General features: G+C 41.9%; 6 protein-coding genes across 9 annotated transcripts; 3 read left to right on the top strand and 3 right to left on the bottom strand.

The window, feature by feature from the left end:
• The first annotated feature begins 1,777 nt into the window (after positions 1-1,777).
• Positions 1,778-2,233, top strand: LOC135596501 (zinc finger protein ZAT12-like). The gene has a single exon (XM_065088549.1). The coding sequence runs from the start codon at positions 1,778-1,780 to the stop codon at positions 2,231-2,233; it is 456 nt and encodes a 151-aa protein (XP_064944621.1).
• An 838-nt stretch (positions 2,234-3,071) lies between these two features.
• On the top strand, positions 3,072-3,332 carry LOC103972657 (probable histone H2A.6). Its single transcript, XM_018820571.2, has one exon. The coding sequence runs from the start codon at positions 3,072-3,074 to the stop codon at positions 3,330-3,332; it is 261 nt and encodes an 86-aa protein (XP_018676116.2).
• Positions 3,333-3,963: 631 nt separating this feature from the next.
• Positions 3,964-8,573, top strand: LOC135597741 (uncharacterized). The gene is made up of 4 exons (XM_065091129.1): positions 3,964-4,441; positions 6,884-7,418; positions 7,942-8,222; positions 8,321-8,573. Exons 2-4 carry the CDS (start codon positions 6,906-6,908, stop codon positions 8,478-8,480), a joined length of 954 nt encoding a protein of 317 aa, XP_064947201.1. The 5' UTR covers positions 3,964-4,441; positions 6,884-6,905; the 3' UTR covers positions 8,481-8,573.
• Positions 8,574-12,357: 3,784 nt separating this feature from the next.
• On the bottom strand, positions 12,358-15,833 carry LOC103972313 (pentatricopeptide repeat-containing protein At1g08070, chloroplastic-like). The gene has a single exon (XM_009386610.3). It carries the CDS (start codon positions 15,684-15,686, stop codon positions 13,803-13,805), a length of 1,884 nt encoding a protein of 627 aa, XP_009384885.2. The 5' UTR covers positions 15,687-15,833; the 3' UTR covers positions 12,358-13,802.
• Positions 15,834-16,181: 348 nt separating this feature from the next.
• Positions 16,182-18,328, bottom strand: LOC135597739 (short-chain dehydrogenase TIC 32 B, chloroplastic-like). 2 transcript variants are annotated; one of them, XM_065091128.1, is made up of 8 exons: positions 17,908-18,328; positions 17,607-17,838; positions 17,443-17,522; positions 17,213-17,366; positions 17,067-17,136; positions 16,905-16,989; positions 16,791-16,837; positions 16,182-16,713 (listed from the first exon to the last, which is right to left on the bottom strand). In XM_065091128.1, the coding sequence occupies exons 1-8, from the start codon at positions 18,023-18,025 to the stop codon at positions 16,534-16,536; spliced, it is 966 nt and encodes a 321-aa protein (XP_064947200.1). In that variant the 5' UTR covers positions 18,026-18,328; the 3' UTR covers positions 16,182-16,533. The 2 variants fall into 2 exon arrangements, with proteins under 2 accessions (XP_064947200.1, XP_064947199.1); XM_065091127.1 differs by having other exon boundaries at positions 17,067-17,145; positions 17,908-18,313.
• A 445-nt stretch (positions 18,329-18,773) lies between these two features.
• LOC108951740 (uncharacterized) lies at positions 18,774-23,091 on the bottom strand. 3 transcript variants are annotated; one of them, XR_010481395.1, is made up of 3 exons: positions 20,766-23,049; positions 19,314-19,462; positions 18,774-19,100 (listed from the first exon to the last, which is right to left on the bottom strand). XR_010481395.1 is itself a non-coding variant. In XM_065091126.1 (2 exons), the coding sequence occupies exon 2, from the start codon at positions 22,343-22,345 to the stop codon at positions 20,771-20,773; it is 1,575 nt and encodes a 524-aa protein (XP_064947198.1). In that variant the 5' UTR covers positions 22,346-22,907; positions 22,992-23,091; the 3' UTR covers positions 20,679-20,770. The 3 variants fall into 3 exon arrangements, 1 of the variants encoding a protein (XP_064947198.1); XR_010481394.1 differs by having other exon boundaries at positions 18,774-19,070; XM_065091126.1 differs by lacking the exons at positions 18,774-19,100; positions 19,314-19,462 and having other exon boundaries at positions 20,679-22,907; positions 22,992-23,091.
• Positions 23,092-23,705: the final 614 nt, after the last annotated feature.

Here is a 23,705-nt window from a genome sequence, read left to right as displayed (position 1 = left end):
TAAACATAAAATTAAAAAAATATATAATACATAATGATAGTCTTCATAAATATATAAATGACATGACTTTTGTCATAAAAAAAAGATATAAATGAAATGATTTTAATATTATAATTTGATGCTTATATATGAAAGGATATGTCCTTTGACTTTTGAGACAATCAACAATTCATAAAAAAAATAATTTTTAAATTTAAATCTATTTTATTATTTGATTTCCAACAAGCTAATCAAATCACTTCGGGATCGTATTCATACGATCGATAATATAAATTGAATCTTAGGATGAAAATCTCGATATAATTTCACATGTACATATGAGATTTCGCCTTAAGGCAACATTTAGACATCTTCAATATTTTTTTTCTAAACTTCACTTTTTTTAATTATTATTTAACATTTTATTTATTTTTTAGTCAAAACCTAAATATCTCATATTTTACATGAACAATACGATTTTGTGATGTTGGAATCTCGATCACATTCTTAACCTTTTAGCAGATATTACTGTATTATAGAAGGCATTAAGAATGACGAATCAAGACACAGATGGACGGTAGCATCCAAGATTAGCTACCTACTGCTGGTTGGCGAGGAATCGGAAGAGAGTAACACCATATTCTTCATGTGAAATATCTGTTCCTCACCATATGGCCCTGCTGACATTACCCTATTTACTACAGAATTCAGAGTAGCAAAGTTGTGCAGAGCTTCTCCTCCCTACACACACATATGTATTCCTCCAGTCATGTCATCTACAGATCTAACTTGTCCAGCCTCTCTCTCCCTCTCCATCCTGGCTTTTGAAACCTTCTCAGCTGCCGTTGACTAAGTTGTCACCCCAAATCGTGCTTTCATGGGAGAAAGCGCATTTACTCTGATGCTGTTCAATGACACCCGCAGCACTTACTGTGATGAGATGCAATGAATCAATGCAGAGAGACTTGCTTGATGGTGACCGAGTCGTCGTACCAATAGAAAGCAACATGCATCAGCAGCAGTGAACTGAAGCTGCTTCAGCATCAGCCAACTGGTTGTAATATAAAAAGACTTTAACCATTCATTTAATCTGTTCGTTTAGTCTGCGATGAATCTTTTCCTCTTCCATAGTGTAAGCATTGAGAAGCCCACAAGTGCAAGGAACCATCTCATTGGTTAATGGAGAAGAGGAGACATTTGTTCGACCGTTGTGATTCCATGGTTGATGCCATTGTGTGTCGTCATTGTGCAGTATATATGGATCGTAATTGGAATGGCGCAATGTCAAACACGAGAAACATCTTTGGATGCTTTTGAGCATAATTAGACGTGGCATTAATATCCGGCTGCTTGATGTCGCGTGCATTGGTTTGCTTTTAACATCAAGTCCACAGTCTGATCTCTCTCTCTCTCTCTCTCTCTCTCTCTCTCTCATGTCCGACTGCTAAGCATGGCTTCATAACAATCATGTCACTCAATAGATCATGTTCCGGATTTCAATTCAGTGAAAGAGTCATGAATCATATATTTCTTCCTACTGTAATGGTAGTTCAAATCGAATCCGATGTTCTCCAATTGGCTTGTTGTCTCCTTAGCTGGCTGTCACTCTCCTCCATCTAACTCCGCAGGACAGAGACGTCTCCCTTGCTGCTGTCATCACCATCTCATCCTTACGTGTTCCCTATTTAATTGCTATAGTCAGCGCTTACATACGGGAAGGAGTTCGTCTTCGTAGAGCCTATAAGTAGCGACTGCTTGTTTTCCCTTCTTCCATCTGAGAACCGTAGTAGAACCAGATATGAAGAGATATACAGAAGGGGAGGAAGGAGAGACGGCGAGCATGAACGTGGCTAATGTCCTTATTCTCCTCTCTTTCGGCGGCTGCGACGGAGAGGAGATCGTCGACGTCTCGGCGCGCACATCCCCTGCAGACAGAGTTTTCGAGTGCAAGACCTGCAACCGCCGGTTCCCGTCCTTCCAAGCACTCGGAGGCCACCGGGCCAGCCACAAGAAGCCACGGGTCGCCGGGAACGGGCGCGAGGAACTCGCAAGGGCGAGGGTCCATGAGTGCTCCGTCTGCGGGCTCGAGTTCGCCATCGGTCAGGCCTTGGGCGGTCACATGCGGAGACACAGGGCGACGGCCAACAGCTTTCCGCAGGGCTCCTGCCTCCAAGAGAAGAAACCGCGCGAGGAGAAGGCCTTGTGGTTGGATCTGAACGCGCCACCGTCCGAGGGCGAGCGCGACTGCCGGTAGAAGATCTTTGGGTTTGAGATCAGTCCACCATGGACTCAGCCACGGCGTGTGCTTGCTTTCGCTGACTGTTAATCGCCACATATATATGACTAGTTGTCATGTGGAGATATTTAAAGGTAAAATTTGCTGTTCCGCCTTTTAATTGGGTTTATGAATGGCTTACAGATTGCATAAAAAATACATCTAATGTTATTGTAAGCAGACTCGATCTTTAATAGAATCTTTATGCTTCTTTCATTTCCTTTGCTGTGTAATGTTTCTTTGGTGATGACTGAGAGACACGCAATGTTGCATGTGTTCTTTGCCTGCGACTTTTCCCGCTGTGTTCTCCTCTGCCTCCCTAACTGGGATTCACACTGCCACTCTTTTCATGCAAGAGCAGAACACGCCATGGAATTGGATGTGTGTCGCACGACCTCACGAACATAACAACATGCACTGAACTAAAACCTTTCCATCGTTTCACATACAAAGCGTCCGAAGACGAGATCGTAAGTCTCGTCAGCCTCATGCATGCACGACGTTGATGTGTTGTCCCCTACGTCAAAGACGCTACTCTTCGATGCATACAACGCACTGCTGCTGGTCTGGAAACGTGGTCTTAATCTCTTTCTGCGTCAACTACGTTTTCTGCTCTGCAAAGTCATAGATAGTTGATGAACAGATAAGAGTTCAAAGGTCAAGATAAGCCTGCTAACCTAATCCTAGGATTCAGTCATTAACGCAAGTGAAGAAGATTGATTTAGAGCTCAGTGTATCAGTTTATAGATCAACATATGAGATCGACCATATACGTAGAGTGCAGAAGGGAGCTGGTGGGAGGAGGGGCGGCAGTCCGATGAAGAAGCGTGTCTCCCGGTCCGTCAAGGACGACATCCAGTTCCCGGACGGTCGCTACGCCCAACGCGTCGGTCTCGCGTCTCATGTGATAGATGAGTGGATTCATGAAGCTTCGACTTCTCGTCTTCACTGGGATCTTCTGGCGGACGTGAGCATTGCCCACGGCGGAATGCTCCCCGACATCAACCAGGTGTTGCTGCCGAAGAAGACGGACGAGGTCTCCGAGGAACCCAAGTCGGGCGCCCAAGAAGGCTGCTAAAAGACCGATCTTTTCTTTCCTCGTTCTTATTTTGTAGCTCTACTTCACTCTAAGCCCAAATTGCTCGAGATGATCGAGTCCGCGGTGCGCGTCCACTTTTAGAAGCTTCGTGTTGCCACGGTGAGAACTGCCACCCCAAGTAAGACTTGAAGTTAAGCATGGTATCGACGCCGATACATACGCGAAGCTTTGCTTGATCTCAAAGTCAGCTGAGAGCGCAAAGGAGGAGGAGAAGAGCTGTAATCGGTCCTCATCGCGCAGCGTCAGATGGCGCCCACCGCGACTTATCACTCCATCTCCTGTGGTCGGTCCGGATTCGTCCTCGCATCCGGACGCTGTTCCATCTCGATTCGTCAAACGTTACCACCATCCCAAAATATCTGAACTCTCTGCGTGTCTTACCTCCGCCGCACATCAAGAAACCAACGGCCGAGAAAACACCCGTTCGAGGCAGAAGCCACCACGGTGCAACGTACACGTGTACGACTTCGGCCTCCAGGATTGCCTATTACTATTCCTCGTCTTAGCCGAAACGCTACGTGTCGGTCAGACGTAACAGCTGAACCCCCATTTTGCCGGTGGTCTTGACCGGGACGCTAAGCCTGCCATAAAAGCTCCCTTCCGTCGATCAAGATAACCAAGTTTGCCCCAATTGTCTTCCATCCCTTCGGCTTCTGTTGTCGTTGAATGGGCTAATTTGGATCGGGTGCCGTCGAATTAGGGCTCGTCGGATCTCGATCGAGTGTTGTTTCCCTCCGCGGGCATCGACCATGCCTTCGGTGCTTGGAGGGCTTCTCCATCGCCGCGCCGCCATGATCCCATCGGCTACTTCGTTCAACGGTGGTTCCTGCTCTCATCGCCTTAAACAGCTCGAGAAGTGGAGTCGTCGCGGTAATTTGAGTCAACAGTAGGGACCGAGTGCGACGTCGCGGTCGATTAAGGGTCATTGATCTCTCCTTTCCTGGCTTTCTTCGTTTTCGGTGTCTTCCTTTTGCTTGATTTGGAAGGGTTTTCTTTCATATCTTGGATCGTTTCCTATACTGGTTGTCGGCGACGAATCCTGACTTGGAGGAGTGTTTGACCGGGTCTGGATTCTTAACTTGGCTGAGGTAACTGATGATATTCTCCTGATCTTTCTTCTTTTGTATTGTTTACGGGTTATTTGTATTTCCCGCGGCAGATGATCTGTCCTCGTTGCTGTTGTTTGGTATATATGATCGGCAGGCTTCATTTTGTCGTTCAATTTTAGCTCTTTGGTGTCAGACTCTGTTAGCACTGATGTAATTATCTTGTAGTTATGTTCACTCCATTTGAGGTATGTTGTTTAGGCCGTTTCTATTTTCTCTATAACGAATGTCTCTCACATGCGTTTTTCCTTGATGCAAAACCCAAAATGTCGCCTTTCTGAGTGCAGCATCCAGGTAAGTAGTTGGTGCATATTGAAACTGAGTAGGCATCTGTTCATGATTACTTTGTTACCAAGAATTTGGTTGGCTTGCTTATTGTAGAACTAAATAAAAATAAAATGGAATTAGCAAACATTTGTTTCATGACAACAGGTAAAAAGATATGTTCAGCAAGCTGGTTCATGATGTTGATTAAACTGTCTTCCTCCACCCCACCCCCCCAACCCCTCTCTCTCTCTCTCTCTCTCTCTCTCTCTCACACACACACACACACACACTCACTTCTCACACTGTTTTTCCACAACAAAGGGAAGGTGCATGTGCATGAAACTTTGTTTGTTTATTTTCTTTTGCTAATCTTCCACTGGCCATTTGTTTTTTTGGCATTAACTTAAATAAATTACAAAGAGACAGCTATTTCAACTGGAAGGTTGCCTTTATTTTGGTTTAAACTGTCCTTTATTAGGATGCTCCCAGTACAATTGATTCTTGGATATGTTTGTATGCTAGTCATAGTCGTATTTAGCATACAGCTAGATTTAGTCAAATATCTTGAATAGGAATAATTTTTTATATTTACATCTATTTTCACTAAAATCAATACATTTTTTAATGAAATATATTGAATATGAAATATCAGTGATGTTTAAAAATAGTATGTAGCATATCTGTCCTGTTGAATGTGAAAAATAACTGTTAGGTTACCTTCTCAAGAGGAAGTGTTCTATCCAGCCTCGGCCAGGAGATCGACTTAATGATCTGGGTCACTGCACTGGGGCCTCCAGTGGTCCAATGGTTCATCATGGGTCTATTAGTATTCGTTTATTAAGAATATGCACAGATACACTAAACAACTGGAGTTGTTTTGTTGCCCAAGATAAAAACTGTGTGAAGAGTCATTGCTAACTTGCTCTTAATTCTTCGAGAAAAGTCTTTTGTGATATCAGTACATCAAACTTGATGATGCAAATCCTGGGATGGATAAGGTGACTGATTATATGTGCATATGCATGTTATGTATTACTCTTTGTACATTTATTAGACAGGAAGATGTTGATAAATAAACTTTTTCAATATTATTATTACAGTTTATTTTTTTTTCCAAAATGTGTTAGTTTACTCAACTTTGATTTTGGTTTATCTTACTAGGTGATTTCTGGATATCTTGTTAGTGAGAAGTATAGATTAAATATACTGTTTTCCCAGTCTGGTGAATATATCTATGATATAGTGATTTTTTTTTATGACTGAGAGTGTTTAAAACCAGTCTAATTTTTTAATTATGATAATTCTCTCACACGCTCGTTTACTTTAGTCAGCATGTGTGCCTAAATCCTGTCAGGTTGCATGGTAAGTAGATACATTTTGAGTACAGAATGTTCACATGTTTCTCCTCCTTGGACAAGATTGAGCTTTACTTTCATGATAAACTGTTGCCAGAAAAGGATAAACAATAAGCACAATGGATTTTGGGTTGTTCAAATGAAACTCCCAGATCATCGTGCCAAATGTTTGGACCAAGTCCAGCCTAAACTGCCTGTATAATTTAGTGCATGACAAAGAAACTCAGAGTTACCAACCAAAACTAAATGTCATTTGTGTTTTTTTTCTAAAATCCTAGTTTGTAACATTCATGTAAAATTATGGTCCTATGTGTTGTAAATTTGATGTTCTAGACACAAGTAGTATGATTCGGTCACAAGCCTCTGTCTTGTGGTTGCCTGATTTTGATCAACGCCATGAACTCTTTTTTTTTTTGTTAACAGAAACATTATTTGCTTTCTTTTACTGGATTTTATTTCTGACATGTTTCAGTTTATTCTGAGGTTGCTCATTGCATCTTCTCGATTAGGTGAGGGTTGGTTCTGTTATTTGATTGAGGTTTGAGTGTTGGAGCTTCTATGAGTAAATGTAATTATATTGTATTGATCTCTTCCAAGCAAAAATCAATTTTGCACTGAATAGTAGTTATATGAGTTTTTGTAGTCTTGAACAGAGAGTTAATATATGTACATTACACCATGCTTCATGTTTAGCAAATAAACTTGTGTAGCATAATATTCCTGCCAATTTCTTGTTGTAGTTCTATTGTTCTTGATATAAAATATACATATGGTGAAACCATTAATATGAACCCTTTGTCAGCTTTTGATACAATAGCAGCTGGATGGACAGTGTCTGTAATGCTGATACACCTCTTGGAGATACTAGTTGTGGCTTATATGTCTATGGCCTTAGCCACGGGAAATCAAATGTAGAAAACAAAGAGTGTGTTTGCTGGAATAAAGAAGAAACTGCTAAGCTTACATTGCAGGGGACCCCGAGTGATCCTTTTATTAGCGAAAATGATGTGTTAACAGTTCAAGAGGCTGATGTTGCTCCTTCTTTGGTTCTGCCTGTCGGTGATCTTCAAGCACAGTTATCTGATAATGCAACCTCAGATGAGAAAGTACTCGAAGCAAAGCATCTTGAGACTTACCAAGAGTTACATCATTTTGCTACGTCGGATGTGAAGAAACAGAAAGCCTTGACTAAATCTGCAACATTTCCTTCCTCAGTGGAGGTGGACCCTGTTGATCTCTCTATAGATGGTGGTTGTGGGATGCCGTGCAGTGCTTTTCAACAAGAGTGTTCTTCTGCATCTAATAATCCTACATATGCACGTTCAGTTTCTCTCCCTGTGAGTCTCTATTGTTTAAATAATTTGAGTATCAGTTGGTCCTAGTCTATGCAAGCATTCTTGATGATGTATCATTACTAAACTTGCCAATTTATTGCTGCCATTACATCCTGAATATTGCACTGAAGAACAAATTGCTCCTAGGGAGCAATCATATTGAGGAAATTTACTTTCATATGGTGAAAATATTAGCAGAGAATTCTTTATGATGATAAAGGTCATTACTTTTTTCCTTTTGGACTGGGTTCCTTGTTGGTCCCAGGAGAAGATACTCTATGCATGCAAATATGATTGTTCATGTATTTATGGAATGTTCTGCTGGTAGTAGTCTCATTAGGATTGGTGTTAGATGCAAGTGATGGCGCTACATACAATTTCAAACAATGCTGTCTTGGTTATATAAATTCCTACTTTTCTGGTTGATGCCTTCTAGGATGAGGTTCACTTTAAAAGATTTCATATGATGATAATGTTTCGTGTAGAAGTACTTCCTAATTATATTGATTGAACTGTGTTTTTCCAGGCTCCTTCAAAACTCATTTCTGCCGTAAAGGGAAGCCGTGCGAAGAATGGATCACCTTCGAATGTGCAGTTACGTGTAAAATGGGCCCCCGAGGTTTATGATCCACCGTGCACGACAGTGTCGCACACTGTAAAGAAGAGCCATCACCAACGCCCCCGAGCAAAGAAAAAAGATGGCAATAAACACAAGCACAAGGGCAAATCGGCACGGGGAACCAATACCGAGAGGAGGAGTACAAACAGGAGCAGCGCAGGCAATATGGCTGAATCTGTGGATATGAGGTTAATTCTTGATTTCATTTGGTAGATGATGACAACTTTGGCATGAATTTATGCATCAATGCTCTTGAAATTAAGATTTAAATCACTATATTTTTCAGGTCACAAAGCACTGGGGATATGTCCCCGCCGAATGGATACGACAATTCCAGCATGGAAGTCTTGAAGTATGCAGTCAGTAAGCAAGATTCCAAGTGCGGGAACACCTTCTTGAGGGAGGCGCTTACTAAAGTGCATGTATCTATGGCGGAGGCTACGTGAGAGGCCTTCGCCACCGTAATGTTTCGCACAAGATATTGCTGATGATTGTAGATAAATAAGCATGTCAAGTGCAAGCATGCATCGGTTGGTTTCCGTTTTCTCTTTGCCTGTGGTTGTCATTAGTTGCATCTACTGTTGTCGTGGGTTGAACATGAGAATGCTACGGTGATTTCGAGTTCCAGGAACTAAGAACCGAGGCCTTTATGTTGTTGTTTGGTCATGGACCATGTTTTGGAGAACTTAATGTCTCACCAGTATTCGGTTTGCTTGGAACAATCTGTTCTTGATGTTTCTGATTTGCCAATAGATCGGTCCTTTTTTGAAAAAACAAAATTTCTTGTATCTTCAAGATTAATAGTAAAACTAAGATGTTTATGATATCTTGATTTTATTAGTTCTCCTAATGCAATCATAGAAGCCCGTGGATTTGCACCCAAACGGGTGTCTGTCTGATCTGTTCACGCACTCCAATAGTATTGGCATTGTTATTTTTACATTATCGGATCATAAAAGATTAGGTATGATCTGGAAAGAGCAAATTGAGTAGTTCAAATATGGGCGATGGGTGATGTATCGTGAAGATGATAGCCTTATAAGCAATTCAATAAATTAAGAGCCTTATAAGCAATTCAATAAATACTTAATGTATAAGAGAAAAAACAAAAAAATAAGCCATGCAAATAATTGTTCATCGGGTGTTGAGCGTGTGATTTTAATTAACACCCAACATTACCTCAAATCTCCATCTAGCTAGGTGCCACGGATTGTGGATTCCAAGTTACTAAGATAATTGATATTTTTCCGAGTTACTAAGATAACTGATATTTTTCTTCCTAATTTTAGGCTCGCACGAAACTATATCATTTTAGGGCTTTTTTAAATTATAGTTAGTGGTCATTCTATAGTCTTGCAAACTCTATACTGTCGGTAAACTTTTCTTGTTTATAATTTTCAAGTAAAAACACATGAAAACAAGATAAAAAATGTCGTTCAACATATGTATAAGCAAATAAAAGCGACAATTAGTCTATTGACAAAGGCGTTATGGGTGTGCAATAACTGCCTGTGACATTTTTTCCCATTTAAACTATTAATACCCTTGTCGATGCTTACTAGTAGTCCTTAATGATCGTTTTTTCATGTCATAAGGTGTCTTCGTACTTCCAACTAGCTTTTGTTTGGGGATTTTTTTGTCATTTCATCAAGTACTCAATCTGCTTTGCTTTGTTGTGTAGCTTTGTCTTACGATCTACTAAAATGATTTCAACTCACTTTTTATAGGAGGCTAAGGTCAATGGTAGCCAAGTTGGAACGCTTCAGGAAACATCTTATCGATCTAAGTGGTAGGCTTTTAAGTCATTTACGTGAAAGATATTATGAATTTTGAGCTACATCGATCGATAGTAACAACTTGTAGAAGACATTGCTGACACTATTGATAATTCAGAAGGGTCTTTGCACGAGTTCCTTGTGCACTTTATGGTTGGAGTTTCAATAACACTAAGTCATTGACTTTAAACCCCCTATGGACGCCTTCTTAAATATACCGACTTCTTCAACTTTTAGTCATCTTCTCCATGTAAGTAAAGTGATAAGTCGACGGACTACTTTCGATATAATTGATCGCTAAGGTTTGAAAAATCAACAACTGCTATCCCATAATGATCTCGAAAGGGCTATTGTTAGATGTAGATCTCTATTGCAAGTTATAGGAGAATTGGACTATGTCAAACAGCTTCACTCAATCTCGTTAGTTGGCACTCACATGGTGCTAAAGATATTGCTCAACAGAGTGAATTTATTTTTTATAGTTTGGTTATCCGGTGGAGACTTGTGAAAAAGAATAACTTAGATCTCAGTAATTTAAATAGTTCAATCTATAATCACCCTAAGAATCACACATCTCGAATACTAATGATATCGTGTGAGACCTCTTAATACTTAATCACATTCTTCATCATCAATTTGACCACCTTCTTTATTGAGTAGTGTAGGAGTTAAATAATGAATGTTATATATTTTGAAAATTGATCAACCACCACGAGTATCGAACTAACTCTCTCTTATTGTCGACAATCTTGATATGAAGTCCAAGAAAATGCTCTCTTGCATCCTTTCTGGTATAGGCAACGACTCCAAAAGTCTCATCAACTTTCGTTGCTCTATCTTATCTTATTAATAAGTGGTCTGAACATATTTTTTCATATCAGTCCCCGTCTCCGGTCAATAGAATGCCCTCTTTACAAGAGCTAATGTTCAGTGAATACCCAAATGTCCTACCCAAAGGAAACTATGACACTCTCAAAAGTTCATGTCTTATATTGTCCGTTTAAGGAATAGAAACTCTACTCCTTTTGGTGTAGATGAGTTCTTTTTGGACCCAAAATCGTCGTATCTTATCTTGTTTGATTAGTTGCATTAGGGTTACTATGTATGGATCACTATACAATCCATTCCTAATATTGGAAAGGAAGTTAGATATAGCTAACTTGTTTGGCCTCCACCTTCCAATTGCATGGCATTTATCATCTCCACTTTTCTACTTAATGCATTGGCTACCACATTTGCTCTTTTGGGATTGTACTTTATTATCATATCCATGAAGTTCTGCCACCATGCTTGCTTTACGGAGAACTTCTTTTGAGTTTATAAGTAACTCAATGCGATATTGTTCATTCTTAGCACAAATTGTATTTCGAGAAGATAGTATTGCCAAACTTGTAGACAGTGAATCACCGCTATTATCTCCTTCTCGTGCATTGGATACCACCACTCGATCTCGTTGAGCTTGCGGCTCTCGTAGGCCACCAGTTGACCTTTCTGCATAAGTACTCCTCAAATAGCAAAGTTCAAAGTATCTGTATGGACTTTAAAAGGTTTCCTATAGTCCATCAATTTGAGTACTGGTTCTTTTAATGCAACAATCTTTAGGTCTTAGAATGTCGTTTCATATTTGTCTAAGCATTGATAAGGCTACTCCTTCTTTAGCAACTTCATCAATAGAGTTGTGCACTATGAGCGCACAACTACATTAGCACAAATAATAGTTGATGAAATCAAGAAAGAATCTCAGCTCTAGTACCTTTTGTGGTGTTTGCTACTCCACCACAGGTTGTAACTTTGATTTATTTATTCGAATGGAACCTTCGTCAATTCGATATCCTAAGAATAAAATCTTTATTTGAGCAAAATAATACTTCTCCATTTTCATGAAAAAAATGTTATCCCTAAAAACATTGAAAATTATTCGAAGGTTCTTGACATGTTACTCAAGTGTTTAGCTGTAAACAATGATATCGTCCAAATAGATGATCACAAACTTCTCCACATACTCATTACATAGTTGGTCCATGAGAGTGCATAATATGACCAAAGCATTCGTTAAGCTGAAAAGCATTACTAATAACTTGAACGCTCTATACCTAACATGAAACCTTGTGAATTCAACCAATGCCCAATACTATCCCAAACCACCATCTAGGTACTACCTAAGGGGTTTTGAGATACTAAGATGATTGATGTTTTTCTTTACATCGCAACCTATAGAAAATAGACCATAACAAATAAAAATTGAGCTATTTTGAGATAATTTTACTCATTCTAGTGAATGGTTGCTCTAGAGCTTTGCAAACTATTTCTGCTTATAGTTTTCAAGCAATAATACATAAAAACAAGATAAAACATGTTACCAAACATATATATAAATAAATAAAAACAATAAACGATCCGAATACATTATGACCATCCATGGTAGGATGCCATAAGATTTGATGTATAAATCCATCCTATTAGGAAAAATAATTGTTCCAATATCATGTTGAAAATTTTCTTGAAAAGTTCATGAAGATCAAGAAATTATAGAGGAAAAATAAAGAAATTTGAAAACTAAAGGCTCATATTACCATCTCTGGTCAAATTTTCTTGAAAAGTTCATGAAGATCAAGAAATTATAGAGGAAAAATAAAAAATTTGAAAACTAAAGGCTCATATTACAATCTCTGCTCACAAAGTTATGACTTCAATTATGATAATGATACCTATCTTGACTAAAACTTTAAATTAAAATACTAATAATCATAAAGTTTAATTTAATATTCCAGTCTGGTCATGGCTCTTCCATGCGTGATGTGAACGGAGGCCGAAGATACCACCACTAAGATCATTGCTGTGTCGTAGGAGCAGCAGTAAAGATGTGCCAAACTGCTTGATTGATGTCTAACTTCAGAGGTTACACATCTTCTCAATAACAGAAGTTCCTGCTTTTTCTGATGGTAGAACAGATGATCCATCTTTAAAATTATTACCAGTAATGTTTTGCAGGATGATTCGCTCTCCCTCGGATGCTGAAAGCTGATCTCAACCAAAAAGCTCCAATTAGATTAATTTCGAGTCAACCTTCAAAGTGATTACTACAACTTGACACATCTTTCACGTTTCAACTCTGTTACCATCTCTCAGCAATCATGCTGATGAGCCGGAAATCTACACCATCTTCTCATCAAAAAATCGAGCACTAAGTTCATTGCTGTGTCGTAGGAGCAGCAGTAAAGATGTGCCAAACTGCCTGATGGATGTGTAACTTCTGAGGTTAAACATCTTCTACAATAACAGAAGTTCCTCTGCTTTTTCTGATGGTAGAACGGATGATCCATCTTTAAAATTATTACCAGTAACGTTTTGCAGGATGATTCCCTCTCCTTTGGATGCTGAAAGCTGATCTCAACCAAAAGGCTCCAATTAGACTAATTTCTGAGTCAACCGTCAAAGTCATCACTACAAATTGACACATCTTTCATGTTTCAATTCGGTAGCCATCTCTCAGCAGTCATGCTGATGAGCCGGAACTCCACACGATCTTCTCATCACAGCCAAATCGAGCATACTCCTTTTTTTTACCCTTGCCTATGCTTTGAGGAACTTCCAACATATTGGGAACTAATCATTTTTCATGAGATATAAATAGATCCCTGTACAAATTCATGTGCCGCATTTATCTTAACTTGATCTAATTGCGACCAGGAGGTATCTTGGTGACTCTTTCCGCTTGCATTAAGTATACACCCAAGTCACACTTGTGCCAGCAATAAATAGCTGCCCTAATGTCCAGGATCTAACTCCAGTCATTCCATGGCTGTTCTCAAAGATCCTTCAACCGTATTGGCACTCCCTTCATCAAGTCAGTAATCACTTTCATCAATACGTGAAATGTGGCTTTGCAGACATCTGTAGGTATCAAAATTTGGAACAATCTTTAACTTTCTGGCACAGCAATTGACTTCCCTCTTTCAAAGTGGAAAATTGTTGCCCCGTCTTTAAGGATCACTACCAGTAGTCTTTACAAGAACATTGACCCTCCTTGAAATGGTGGAACCGACTTCGATCACGCAGAACAATCTCCCGTGAGACAATTCTTGAGATGACCTTCATGGCTTCATGGCAATCATTACAAACCCGCAAATTCTTCACAACTCGAATTGTGGTACCATCCTTTGTGCTGATGAGCCCAAAAGCTACAGCTAACTTCTCGCTGTGCATCGACAGCACATTCTCCTTTTCCTCCTCATCTATGCTTTGTGAAACCAAGGATGTGATGGGGACATATCCTGCGAGCTTCATTCTTAAGCTCAATGTACTGATCATTGAATATATCTTTTCAGATTGTGGATGCGAACGATCGCCCATGAAGAACTCATGTACCATGTTGTCTACCTCAATCCAACTGCAACCAGGTGTCTTCACCACCCTCTTCTCTCGCATCATTAATCTAAACTTCGCTGCATCTTCCAACCTTCCCATCGAAACATACACGTTTGCTAGATACACATAGCTGCCCGAGTGCCCAGGGTCTAACTCCAGTATGTGTTGAACTACTCGTTCCCCTCGGTTTATGTCCTTGTAGATCCTGCAACCACCCAACAGAGCACCCCAGACGATGACATTGGGTGCCACCTGCATTGAATTTATCAAGTCCTCAGCTTCATCAAGCCTTCCAGCACGGCTGAGAAGATCCACCACACAGCCATAGTGTTCAACCTTTGGGATGATCTCAAACTCCTCAGTCATCATGTCAAAATAACAAAGCCCTGCATCCACTAGGCCACCATGAGTGCAAGCAGATAAAATGCCCATGAATGTGATGTCATTTGGCTTCACGCCACTCTCTAACATTCTGTGGAAACCAGATATTGCATCCTCGGCATGGCCATGCATGGCCGATGCAGTGATGATTATGCTCCATGACACCACATCCCTCTCTGCCATTTTGTCGAACACTGATCTTGCCTCGGCTACACACCCGCACTTGGCATACATGTCCGATAGTGCATTCCCCAAGAAGAGGCTCAATCCCATGGCTCTCCTCTTGATGAATCCATCGATCCACCTTCCTAAATCAAGGGCACCTAGGTGGGCACAGGCTGATAGAACACACACAAGTGTAACTTCATTGGGCTGCGCCATCGGGATTTGCAGCATCCTGCGGTACAGTGCAATGGCCTCTGAGAACTTCTCGTTCTGAGCGTACCCCGAGATCATGGCATTCCAGCAACCAACACTCTTCTCATTTGCTCGATCAAAGACCTCACGAGCAGCGCCCAAGTCGCCTGACCGAGCATGGCCTGCAATCATCGCAGACCAGGAGACCATGCTCCTCTCAGGCATCCGATCAAACACCTTCCGCGCCATGGCGATGTCACCACAAGAGCAATACCCAGAGACCAGAGTGTTCCAAGAAACGACGTCCTTCGTGATCATTTCATCGAACAGGCGTCGTGCATCGTCGGGCCGGCCGAACTTAAAGTACATGTCGACGAGAGAGTTGCGGACGAAGAGGTTGGATTCGAAGCCGCGCGTCAGGACGAGGGCGTGGGCCATCTCCCCGTCCGACCTGGAAAGGAGGCCAGCGCAGGCCTTGAGGACGGAGGTGAACGTGAATTCGTCGGGCAGGGGGGAGCCGGCGGCGAGGAGGCGACGGAAATGGCGGAGGGCAACGGGGTGGAGGTGGTGGAGGGCAAGGGCCCGGAGGAGGGAGTTCCAGGCGACGAGGTTGGGGGCGGAGAGAGCAGAGAAAACGAGGGCGGCATGGCGGGGGTTGGAGCGCGCGGCAGCGGCGCAGATGAGCTTGACAGCGACGACGTTGGGGTCTACGGCGTCCGGGGGCGGAGAGGAGGTGATGAGGTTGGCGTGGAGTTGGAGTAGCTGGCGCATGGTGAGGTCGCCGGCGCATCTTAGAAGGAGGGTGGTTGGATCGCGGCGCGAAAGGAGGGCCAGCGCTGGACGGCAGCGGCAGTCGTCGTGATTCGTGTCTCAAACTCGTGCCGCCTGTCGTCTCTCGCTCTCATGGGCTTGTCATTTCCCGTATCAGAATTAACCGCAATTTAAGCAAGTGATAGAAAATGGATTAATGAAGGGTTTTATTCTATTTATTTTTTTGTAATTCATTACTGAAGGGAAAAATAGGATTTGGGTTAAACCGTTGATCAAACATAAGTCGTTAACATCGGACGATGAAGATCGAGGAGGAGGAGAAAGGGAGAGAGGGAGGTCGGGGAGGGCGAAGGTATCAGTGTCCCTTTAATCTCAGGTAGAAGGCTCGTTGTTGCAACCCATGAATGCACCGTCTCAGGATTTCTATAAGACTAATGGGTACAAACACACGTAATGCTAACTCACTTATAAAGTGTTCTAGTGTTAGTGACATCCTGAATGTAAGAATCATAATATTGAACAGAAGATAATGGTCGACAAGAGTAGAATTGTCATCTTTAAAATTAAAAAAAAAAAAGATTGAGATGCTATATAAAAAATTCTCAACGAGTTTTTTTTCTCAAGAATTTATCTATTATTTATTAAATATAATTTAATAGATTAGACCCACACGGTTATAATTTAATATTGATTTGGTGATCCTATACGACATTTACTTGCCTAGAGATTTACTTGCCTAGAGTCTTTTAACTATATATATATATATATATATATGATTAAATCTCGTTCTCATCACTTATAGTCCCACGAAATAGTTGAAGACAGCAAACTCTGTGTGCATCTCTCATCACCGACGGTCACAACTTTTGGCTTTAACCAGCTTCTCGCTGAAGTCCCACAGCCTCCTCGCCAGGGTTTCGTCTCCGGCCAACGAGCTCGGCTTCGCCTCGTTGCAGTCGACGAAGTACTTCCCCGACACGCCCTTCACGCTCGGATGTAGCGCAACGTAGCAAGTCGTAGCTGCTCCCTGCACCGCCGAAACATAACGATGTGAGCACACAGCCACAGGTGCCTACATGGCTTCAGCAATCCGCGGGGTCGTACCTGCGGCACGTTCTTCCACAGGATGTATGAGACCATCTTTAGCATCCCTGCAAGCAAACAAGACGGCTCAGAGAAAGAGGAGGACATGATCGAGAGCTTGGTATAAGAACATACTCATCAGGAACAAGGTGTGCCTCATCAGGTTCGTCATGATGAGTCCTGGATGAACTGAGTTGACTGTAACATTTGCTCCCTCTTCCTGTCACAGCAGATTGCTCTGCTCAGCTTTTCGAGTACCAAATGCGGAGGCTTAAGAACATTTGATCGCCACAGTACCTGTAGACGCCTGGACAGCTCATTCGCGTGTAATATGTTGGCCAGCTTAGATTGCCCATATGCCTTCTTGCTGGAGTACCTGACAACAGTCCATTTACCAAATCAGTCGTCTCCGAAAAGATGATTCTAATAACCAATTAACATACCCATATTTTTCATTGAGTTCACTAAATCGAATTCCATCTTCATAGGTGTATATGTGAGCCACAGACGACAAGTTCACAATGCGACCTTCGATTCCTGTCTTCCTCGCAGTGCTTTTCATCTTCTCAAGAAGAAGATTCGTCAGCTGAAAGTGGCCTGATGGCAAAAGATTGAGGGAACAAAGCATTTCAAACTTCCCTGTGATAAGCTTTGAGAGAAAGATGTAGATCACCTATGTGATTTGTAGCGAACTGCATCTCTGTTCCATCCTCAGAGAGCTGGTGAGGGCAGAACATGACGCCGGCATTGTTTCTACAAGCACAGTGCGGAATCGAAGTCAGTGCCAGAAACATCAAAGCTACGAGGGGTAACTCATGATACGAAGACGGGGAGTACATTAAGATGTTGAGGGGAAGATCCATGGAGAGGAACTTGTCCGAGAAGGCACGCACAGACTTCAGTGAGCTGAGATCGAGCTCTAAGAGATCCACCCTGGAAGATGGAGTGGTCTTTAGGATAAGCTGCTTCGCATCAGTGGCAGCCTCCATGTTCCTGGCTGCAATGATGACATGGGCACCGCGAAGTGCGAAGACTCTTGCGGTCTCTGCGCCGATGCCGCTTGCACCGCCTGTGGACGTGACAGTTTCCTGCATGAGGTTAACCAGTGGAAGCTTATCATGGAGAGAAGGAAGCATACCCGTGATGATGACGGTGAGGTTGGATGCGTCGACGCCTTCGGTCACCTGCTCTGCTGTGGAAGACGATCCGAAGCCGCTTGGCCCTGGTAACCCTGTCACTAGTGAGAAGATTCCCATGAAAGCAAGCCTTTGTGTTGACGAGCTAGGGGGAGCGATTAAGAGGAAGAAAGGAACACAGCAGATGTATTCGAGGGAAGCAAGTCATTTATAGCAGAGAAGCTGAGAGAGAGAGAGAGCGAGCATGAGGCATTAGGAAGGTAGGTCACGAGATACCCATCTTCTACCAACTTATATATATATAAGAAACCATATTCCATTGGATTGGGAGGGTTTGTTACGTCAAATCTACCTACTTTGTATCCACTTAGACCAAATCCTTACGATAAATTGATTATATACATGGTTGATCCATGGTCATACACTTACTTCTATTAGTATCTGAGTTGGAAGGGTTGTTGCATCTAATTGCCAACCTCTCTCTCTCTCTCTCTCTCTCTCTCTCTCTCTCTCTCTATATATATATATATATATTCATGAAAAAATATCAACGATTGATGACAAAATTCATGAAAAAAGAAAGTAAATTTTCACTACCTATCCTTTGGGAAAAAGAAATTATTACTTGTTTTAGGGTATTGACTAAACGACGTAACAAAGTTAATCACAAAGGCTCCGTATGATTTCTTTCACGAATCTTGAAGCGTTCTTCTTCTCAAATTCTCAAAAAAGATTAACTGTTTGAGGGTATTGATTAAACGTCCTAACAGAATTCATCACAAACGCTCGTCGTATGATTTCTTCTTTCACGAATCTTGAAGCACTCGTCTTCTCGAAATCTCAGTCCGAGCGGGAGAGACGATCATCGCTGTGGTTAGCACGGATCTTGTAATCGAAAGCAAACAAACAACAGCGCCACGACGGCAGACAGGGAACGGCAAAGCATGAGAAATAGGATGAGAGCCGGACATGGCAAACAACCTACAGTAGTACAAATGTCATCAAACCTTCTTGGCTCGTGTACCATCTTTAAGCTTCGGTGGCCATCTTATCTCAGACTGCGTCACCAAAATGAGACCACACAAGTCTTTGCCTGTGACCAGCAAACTCAGATCATAATACTGCAAGCCATCCCGATGCACTTGAGAAACTTGTATCTGCTCACCTGCAGAGCCACATTCAGTTGATATGTGGTCTATCATAATTAAGAATTTAGTAACCATTCTCCCTCTTTTTCTCATCAATTTTCATCATGATGGCATCATGAGTTTGCTTCCAAGGCAAACTCATAAAAGAAATAAAGATTATGGTTTCTACCTTTATTAGCACAACTACATTGATCTTAAATCAATATAAAGGATTTCCAATAACCAGACACTAAAAGCTTGTACCATAAAAGATCACATACCTAGGCAAATGAAGAAAGTGATCCATCTTGCCAATTACTTTCTAAATATCATTGATTCTGCTTGGAAGCAGAAAAGTCAGGCTCCACCATGATATCCTCCATACCATTAAACCAGCACATTCATCATTCTACTTTTGATGTTAATGTATCTGCATTTCACATGTAACAAATAAATGTATTAACTAAAGGCAATATTAGCAATTCTTTGAGAGTTGGCACATTATATTCATTCCTAATTTCCACACTATAAATACCAAATCATATTTAAAAGGAAGCTTTCTTGTATAGAGTATACCAGTTAGAAAATAGACCCTACTAAACATGGTGGTGATACTCATCTGTTGGGTCCCAAATATCGACAAGTTATCTCAATTCCAAACACAACAAAACAAAGCTCTGCACTTGTTTGATCCTTCGTTTGTTAATAAGGAATACAAAGTATAGGTAAGATCTGAATGCAAATGTTTCATTGTAACCTCACATTTGACAATGAAATGTCTCTATAAGTCATGTCATCACTACAAGCAATTCTAACAAAAACATTAATCTATAAAGAAATCTCAAGTGACCAAACAATAGTCAGGAAGATTACCCAAAAAAAAAAAGAAGCATACAAATTACAGGCACTGGTTTGATACACTTGTACAGGAAAAAGGCACACAAATTACAGGCACCGGTTTGGCATACTTCTACAGGAAAAAAAGAAAGCTGCAGCAACTGAACATCATATATCATAATGACAGAAAAACTCCAGCTAGCAAGTGCTGTAGAGTTCTCAGATCTGATTAACAGTAATTGCATCTTTTTGCAAATCATAAACCTATGTCCATGTACCAAGGTTAATCCGACGACGGCAAACTTATGATCACCGCAAGAAGGAAACAAGCAACATACTGTAAAGTGATATTCAGCGGTTTCACTTAGAAAAGTTTCTGTTAAATGATACCAAACTATTGACAGTTTCAGAATTAGAAAATACAAAAGATAGTTCCTTTATGAATCAACATCATAATACTACCACCTTAAAGTACCGAATACAAATAACTATACAGTTTTTGACTCAACATGTTCTGTGGAGACTAGTGTGACTTGGATGTAAACACATTGACGAGCCCCAAAAGCAGAGCTTTACCCACAAAATAATCAGGTAAGGGGCAAAGTGAAACAGAAGAATTTATAATCTGTCTTAATTCCCCAGTCCAGACGTGAGAAGTCCACAAAGTTATAATTAGACAATACCACTTTTCTTATATACTGTATGCCTGCAGCTCCAGTCTCATCCCAGTTTATTTTCCAAACAAACAAAAGACAGCACCAAGTCAATCAGCAAAAGCCAGTTGCAGAAGGCCGCATGCATGCTAAGGATAAACTTTAAATGCATCAGTTCCTCTTATCATAAACGTGTTAGTAGACAATGAAACTGACCATAGCCACAACTACACACCACATTACCGTATTCAAGATAACAAAAGTTCATTGGATCCAAGATGAGGAGGGCGCATGCACACATGAACTTCATGTTCCTCAGATCCAACTCGATGTTTAGGGATCATAATCTCCAAAACAGTTCCCGTCTCATCGTAGTATGCTTCCAGATTGGCATCTTCAGGAATTCGTGTAGCAAGAGGTATTTCCCTCACAAATTCCCCTGGAGGACAATGTTCCGGGGAAGGATCTGTCAGCTTGAAGGTTCTATCATGCCTTTTTATGTAAGGCATCCGAGCAGTACTGACACATGATATCTTTACTATTCCATGAGTAAGATTGTTTTTCCAAGAGACTTTCACCTTCTGCTGGTCAGAGAAAGGCAAGCTAACCATGATCAAATACCCTTCTTCATCCTCATATATTGTCTTCGCAGCAGTCACCGGTCCACACGCATGCCTCATAACACCCGTAAACTCATTTACCCATGACGGTTCAGCAGGGCGAATTTCCATATCTTGGCAGTATGAGTTGTTACTCAAGCAGCAGTCCTCATCTGTCCCGTGGGGGAAAAAATCCTTCCTGCGTTTGCTGCATTTTGGTGAAAGGTCCATACAATCTCCACCTGCATGAGATGGTTGTGTTGACAGATTAAGGCCTGTGCCATTAAGCAATTTCCTCGAATTAAGGTGAGAAATATTCTTTAAAGGAGGTGGTGGCCTTTCAAGCTCAAAATCAGTGCTCGGAAGATTTCTCCATGACCCAAAATCACTAGCCTCCGGTGGAATCGAGAAATTCAGGTCCCTCCCAAGAAGATCCACCCACTTCTTGCAATCCGCCTCGGAAACCATAGAAAGGTTTGGTGACCACACGACCTCAATTCCATGGACACACTGTGGATTTGACAGCCCCCTATACTGCTTGCGCTGCATCCGATGTGACCTTGCAAAGCCCTTGTCGACGCTGAATGGGAACTGAGGCTCCCCAAGACGCGAGTGCCCGTTCATGTAGCTCCGCAGCTGCATCTTTCCAAGTGCATTCTCCGGTCGCTCCTTGAACACCCACATGTACATATTCTCCATGTCATGCTGAACAAGGAACACATCAGGACACAGGTCGGACTTATCGAAACCCGAGAAGCCATTTGCATCATGGATGATCTTGCCCTTGAACTTCTCAGAGAGCACAGGCTTGAAATAGAAATTGAAGAAGAACCATGCACCCCAAATGCTATCCCCTCGCTTGGCGCACTTGCGCCCCCCGGCAGGAATGATCCCAACCTTGGGGAGGTTGAGCGCGGTGTCAGCGTCATACACCTGGGTTCCGAGGCGGACATCCAGCATGTCGCAGGAGACAGGGTTCCACGACTGTTGGGGAGGGGAGCGGTCACCGGCGAGTGGAAGATTGATGTCAGGAGGGCCGGAGAGGGTGATCTGCGGGCGCTGCTGGCCCAGAAGCTCATGGTCGTAGTCGTCATGGGCGGAAGCTGCAGCGAGTGACGGCTGAGAAACGCCGCTGGGGTCCATGGACAGAAGGGTCGAGGGGTGGTGGTGGTGGTGGTGGTGGTGATGGTCCATGGAGAGAGCAGTAAGAAGGGACTCCCCCATGGCGTGCTCTCGCTCGCCCCTCTCCGTCTCTTCTTCCCTCGATCACCTCTTCTCTCCTCTTCGGCTCCTATCTATCTATCAAGATTCGAGATCCACAACCACATGAAATCCTCACAATTCCATCCTATAAATCCCACCACCAATTAAAAAAAAAACTATAACAAATTTCTCCCTTTCGAAAAAACAAAAAGGAAGACCCTTTCTATCATCCACTATCACTCACGATCAAAAGAGCGAACCCTAGAACAAGGAAAGAGGAATCGAACAGGAACAAAAGACAAAGAAAGTCGACACCTTCCGGGATCCGCCGCTAATAAACCCCCCGGAACCCTCCAAAAACGGGAGGGAATAGCCGAGTAAGTAGGATCAGATCCGACCCCATCCTCTCCCAGCCACCGATCGAGAGGAGGCCTGGCCCAAACCCTAACCCTAGCGCGCCTCAGTTAGAGTGATCAGTCGCAGAAGATTACCTTCGGAAGATCGAGGGAGGCGGCGGCGAAGGGTGGTGGAGGATGCCTCTTGAAGCTTCCTTTGCGCTCGCCGCCTCCATATGAGGGGTGTGCTGCAAAAATCAGAGCGGGGGAGTTATTATTATTGCTTCCGCTCGTTGTTTGGTTTATCTGCAAAGGGGGGGGGAGGGAGAGACAGAGAGAGAGAGAAGAAGAGAGTCTGTCTGTCACTGCGACGCCGGCTTGGGTCGGTTGCGTGGCCGTCTCTTCAATTATAGAGGTGTTGGTCAAAAAGAGATGGGTCTAATGTGCCTATCTCTCGGCATGTGAGCAATAGATAGGACGCTTTCATACGCTGGTAGGGACTCGTGCTGGTGGAGTGTAGCGCAGGATGGTTATGAGCGTTGAGGTCTAACTCTTAAACACCCCCAACAAAAACATATACTACTCAAATCCTGCTAGTATCAAAATTTGATGATCAGTCCATGAATTCAGATTTTTTTTTTCTTTTCATGCGAATGATCTTGTAAAACTAGTGTCGGATAAGGATTCTCATTTTTACGATATGAATTAGAATGAAAATTTTTGATATGATTTCTTTGCAATGTGAATGACTCCGAGAGAGCATAATGTTCGATGTCGTATTTTCATGACACAAATTATGATAAAAAATTTTGATGTAGCTTTTTTTACGATGCGAATGATCCATAATTGTAGAATGTTTGCTTAGTGAATTTTCTCTGATGATTAAATTAGGATTAATTTGATGTTGAAAAAAAATATTTTATGTATTTAAATACTCGTATCGTATCTGACTCACATGGTTCTTAGTCATTCATAAAAGAAAATAAATGATTTAACACAACACAACACCAAGGGAGATTCACAAATTGAAAATAAAATAAAAACAA

Source organism: Musa acuminata, chromosome BXJ1-11 (assembly GCF_036884655.1).
Source record: "Musa acuminata AAA Group cultivar baxijiao chromosome BXJ1-11, Cavendish_Baxijiao_AAA, whole genome shotgun sequence".
Classification (NCBI taxonomy): domain Eukaryota; kingdom Viridiplantae; phylum Streptophyta; class Magnoliopsida; order Zingiberales; family Musaceae; genus Musa; species Musa acuminata.
The sequence above is the reverse complement of the archived record's forward strand: the minus strand, read 5'-3'. Positions and strand labels throughout refer to the sequence as shown.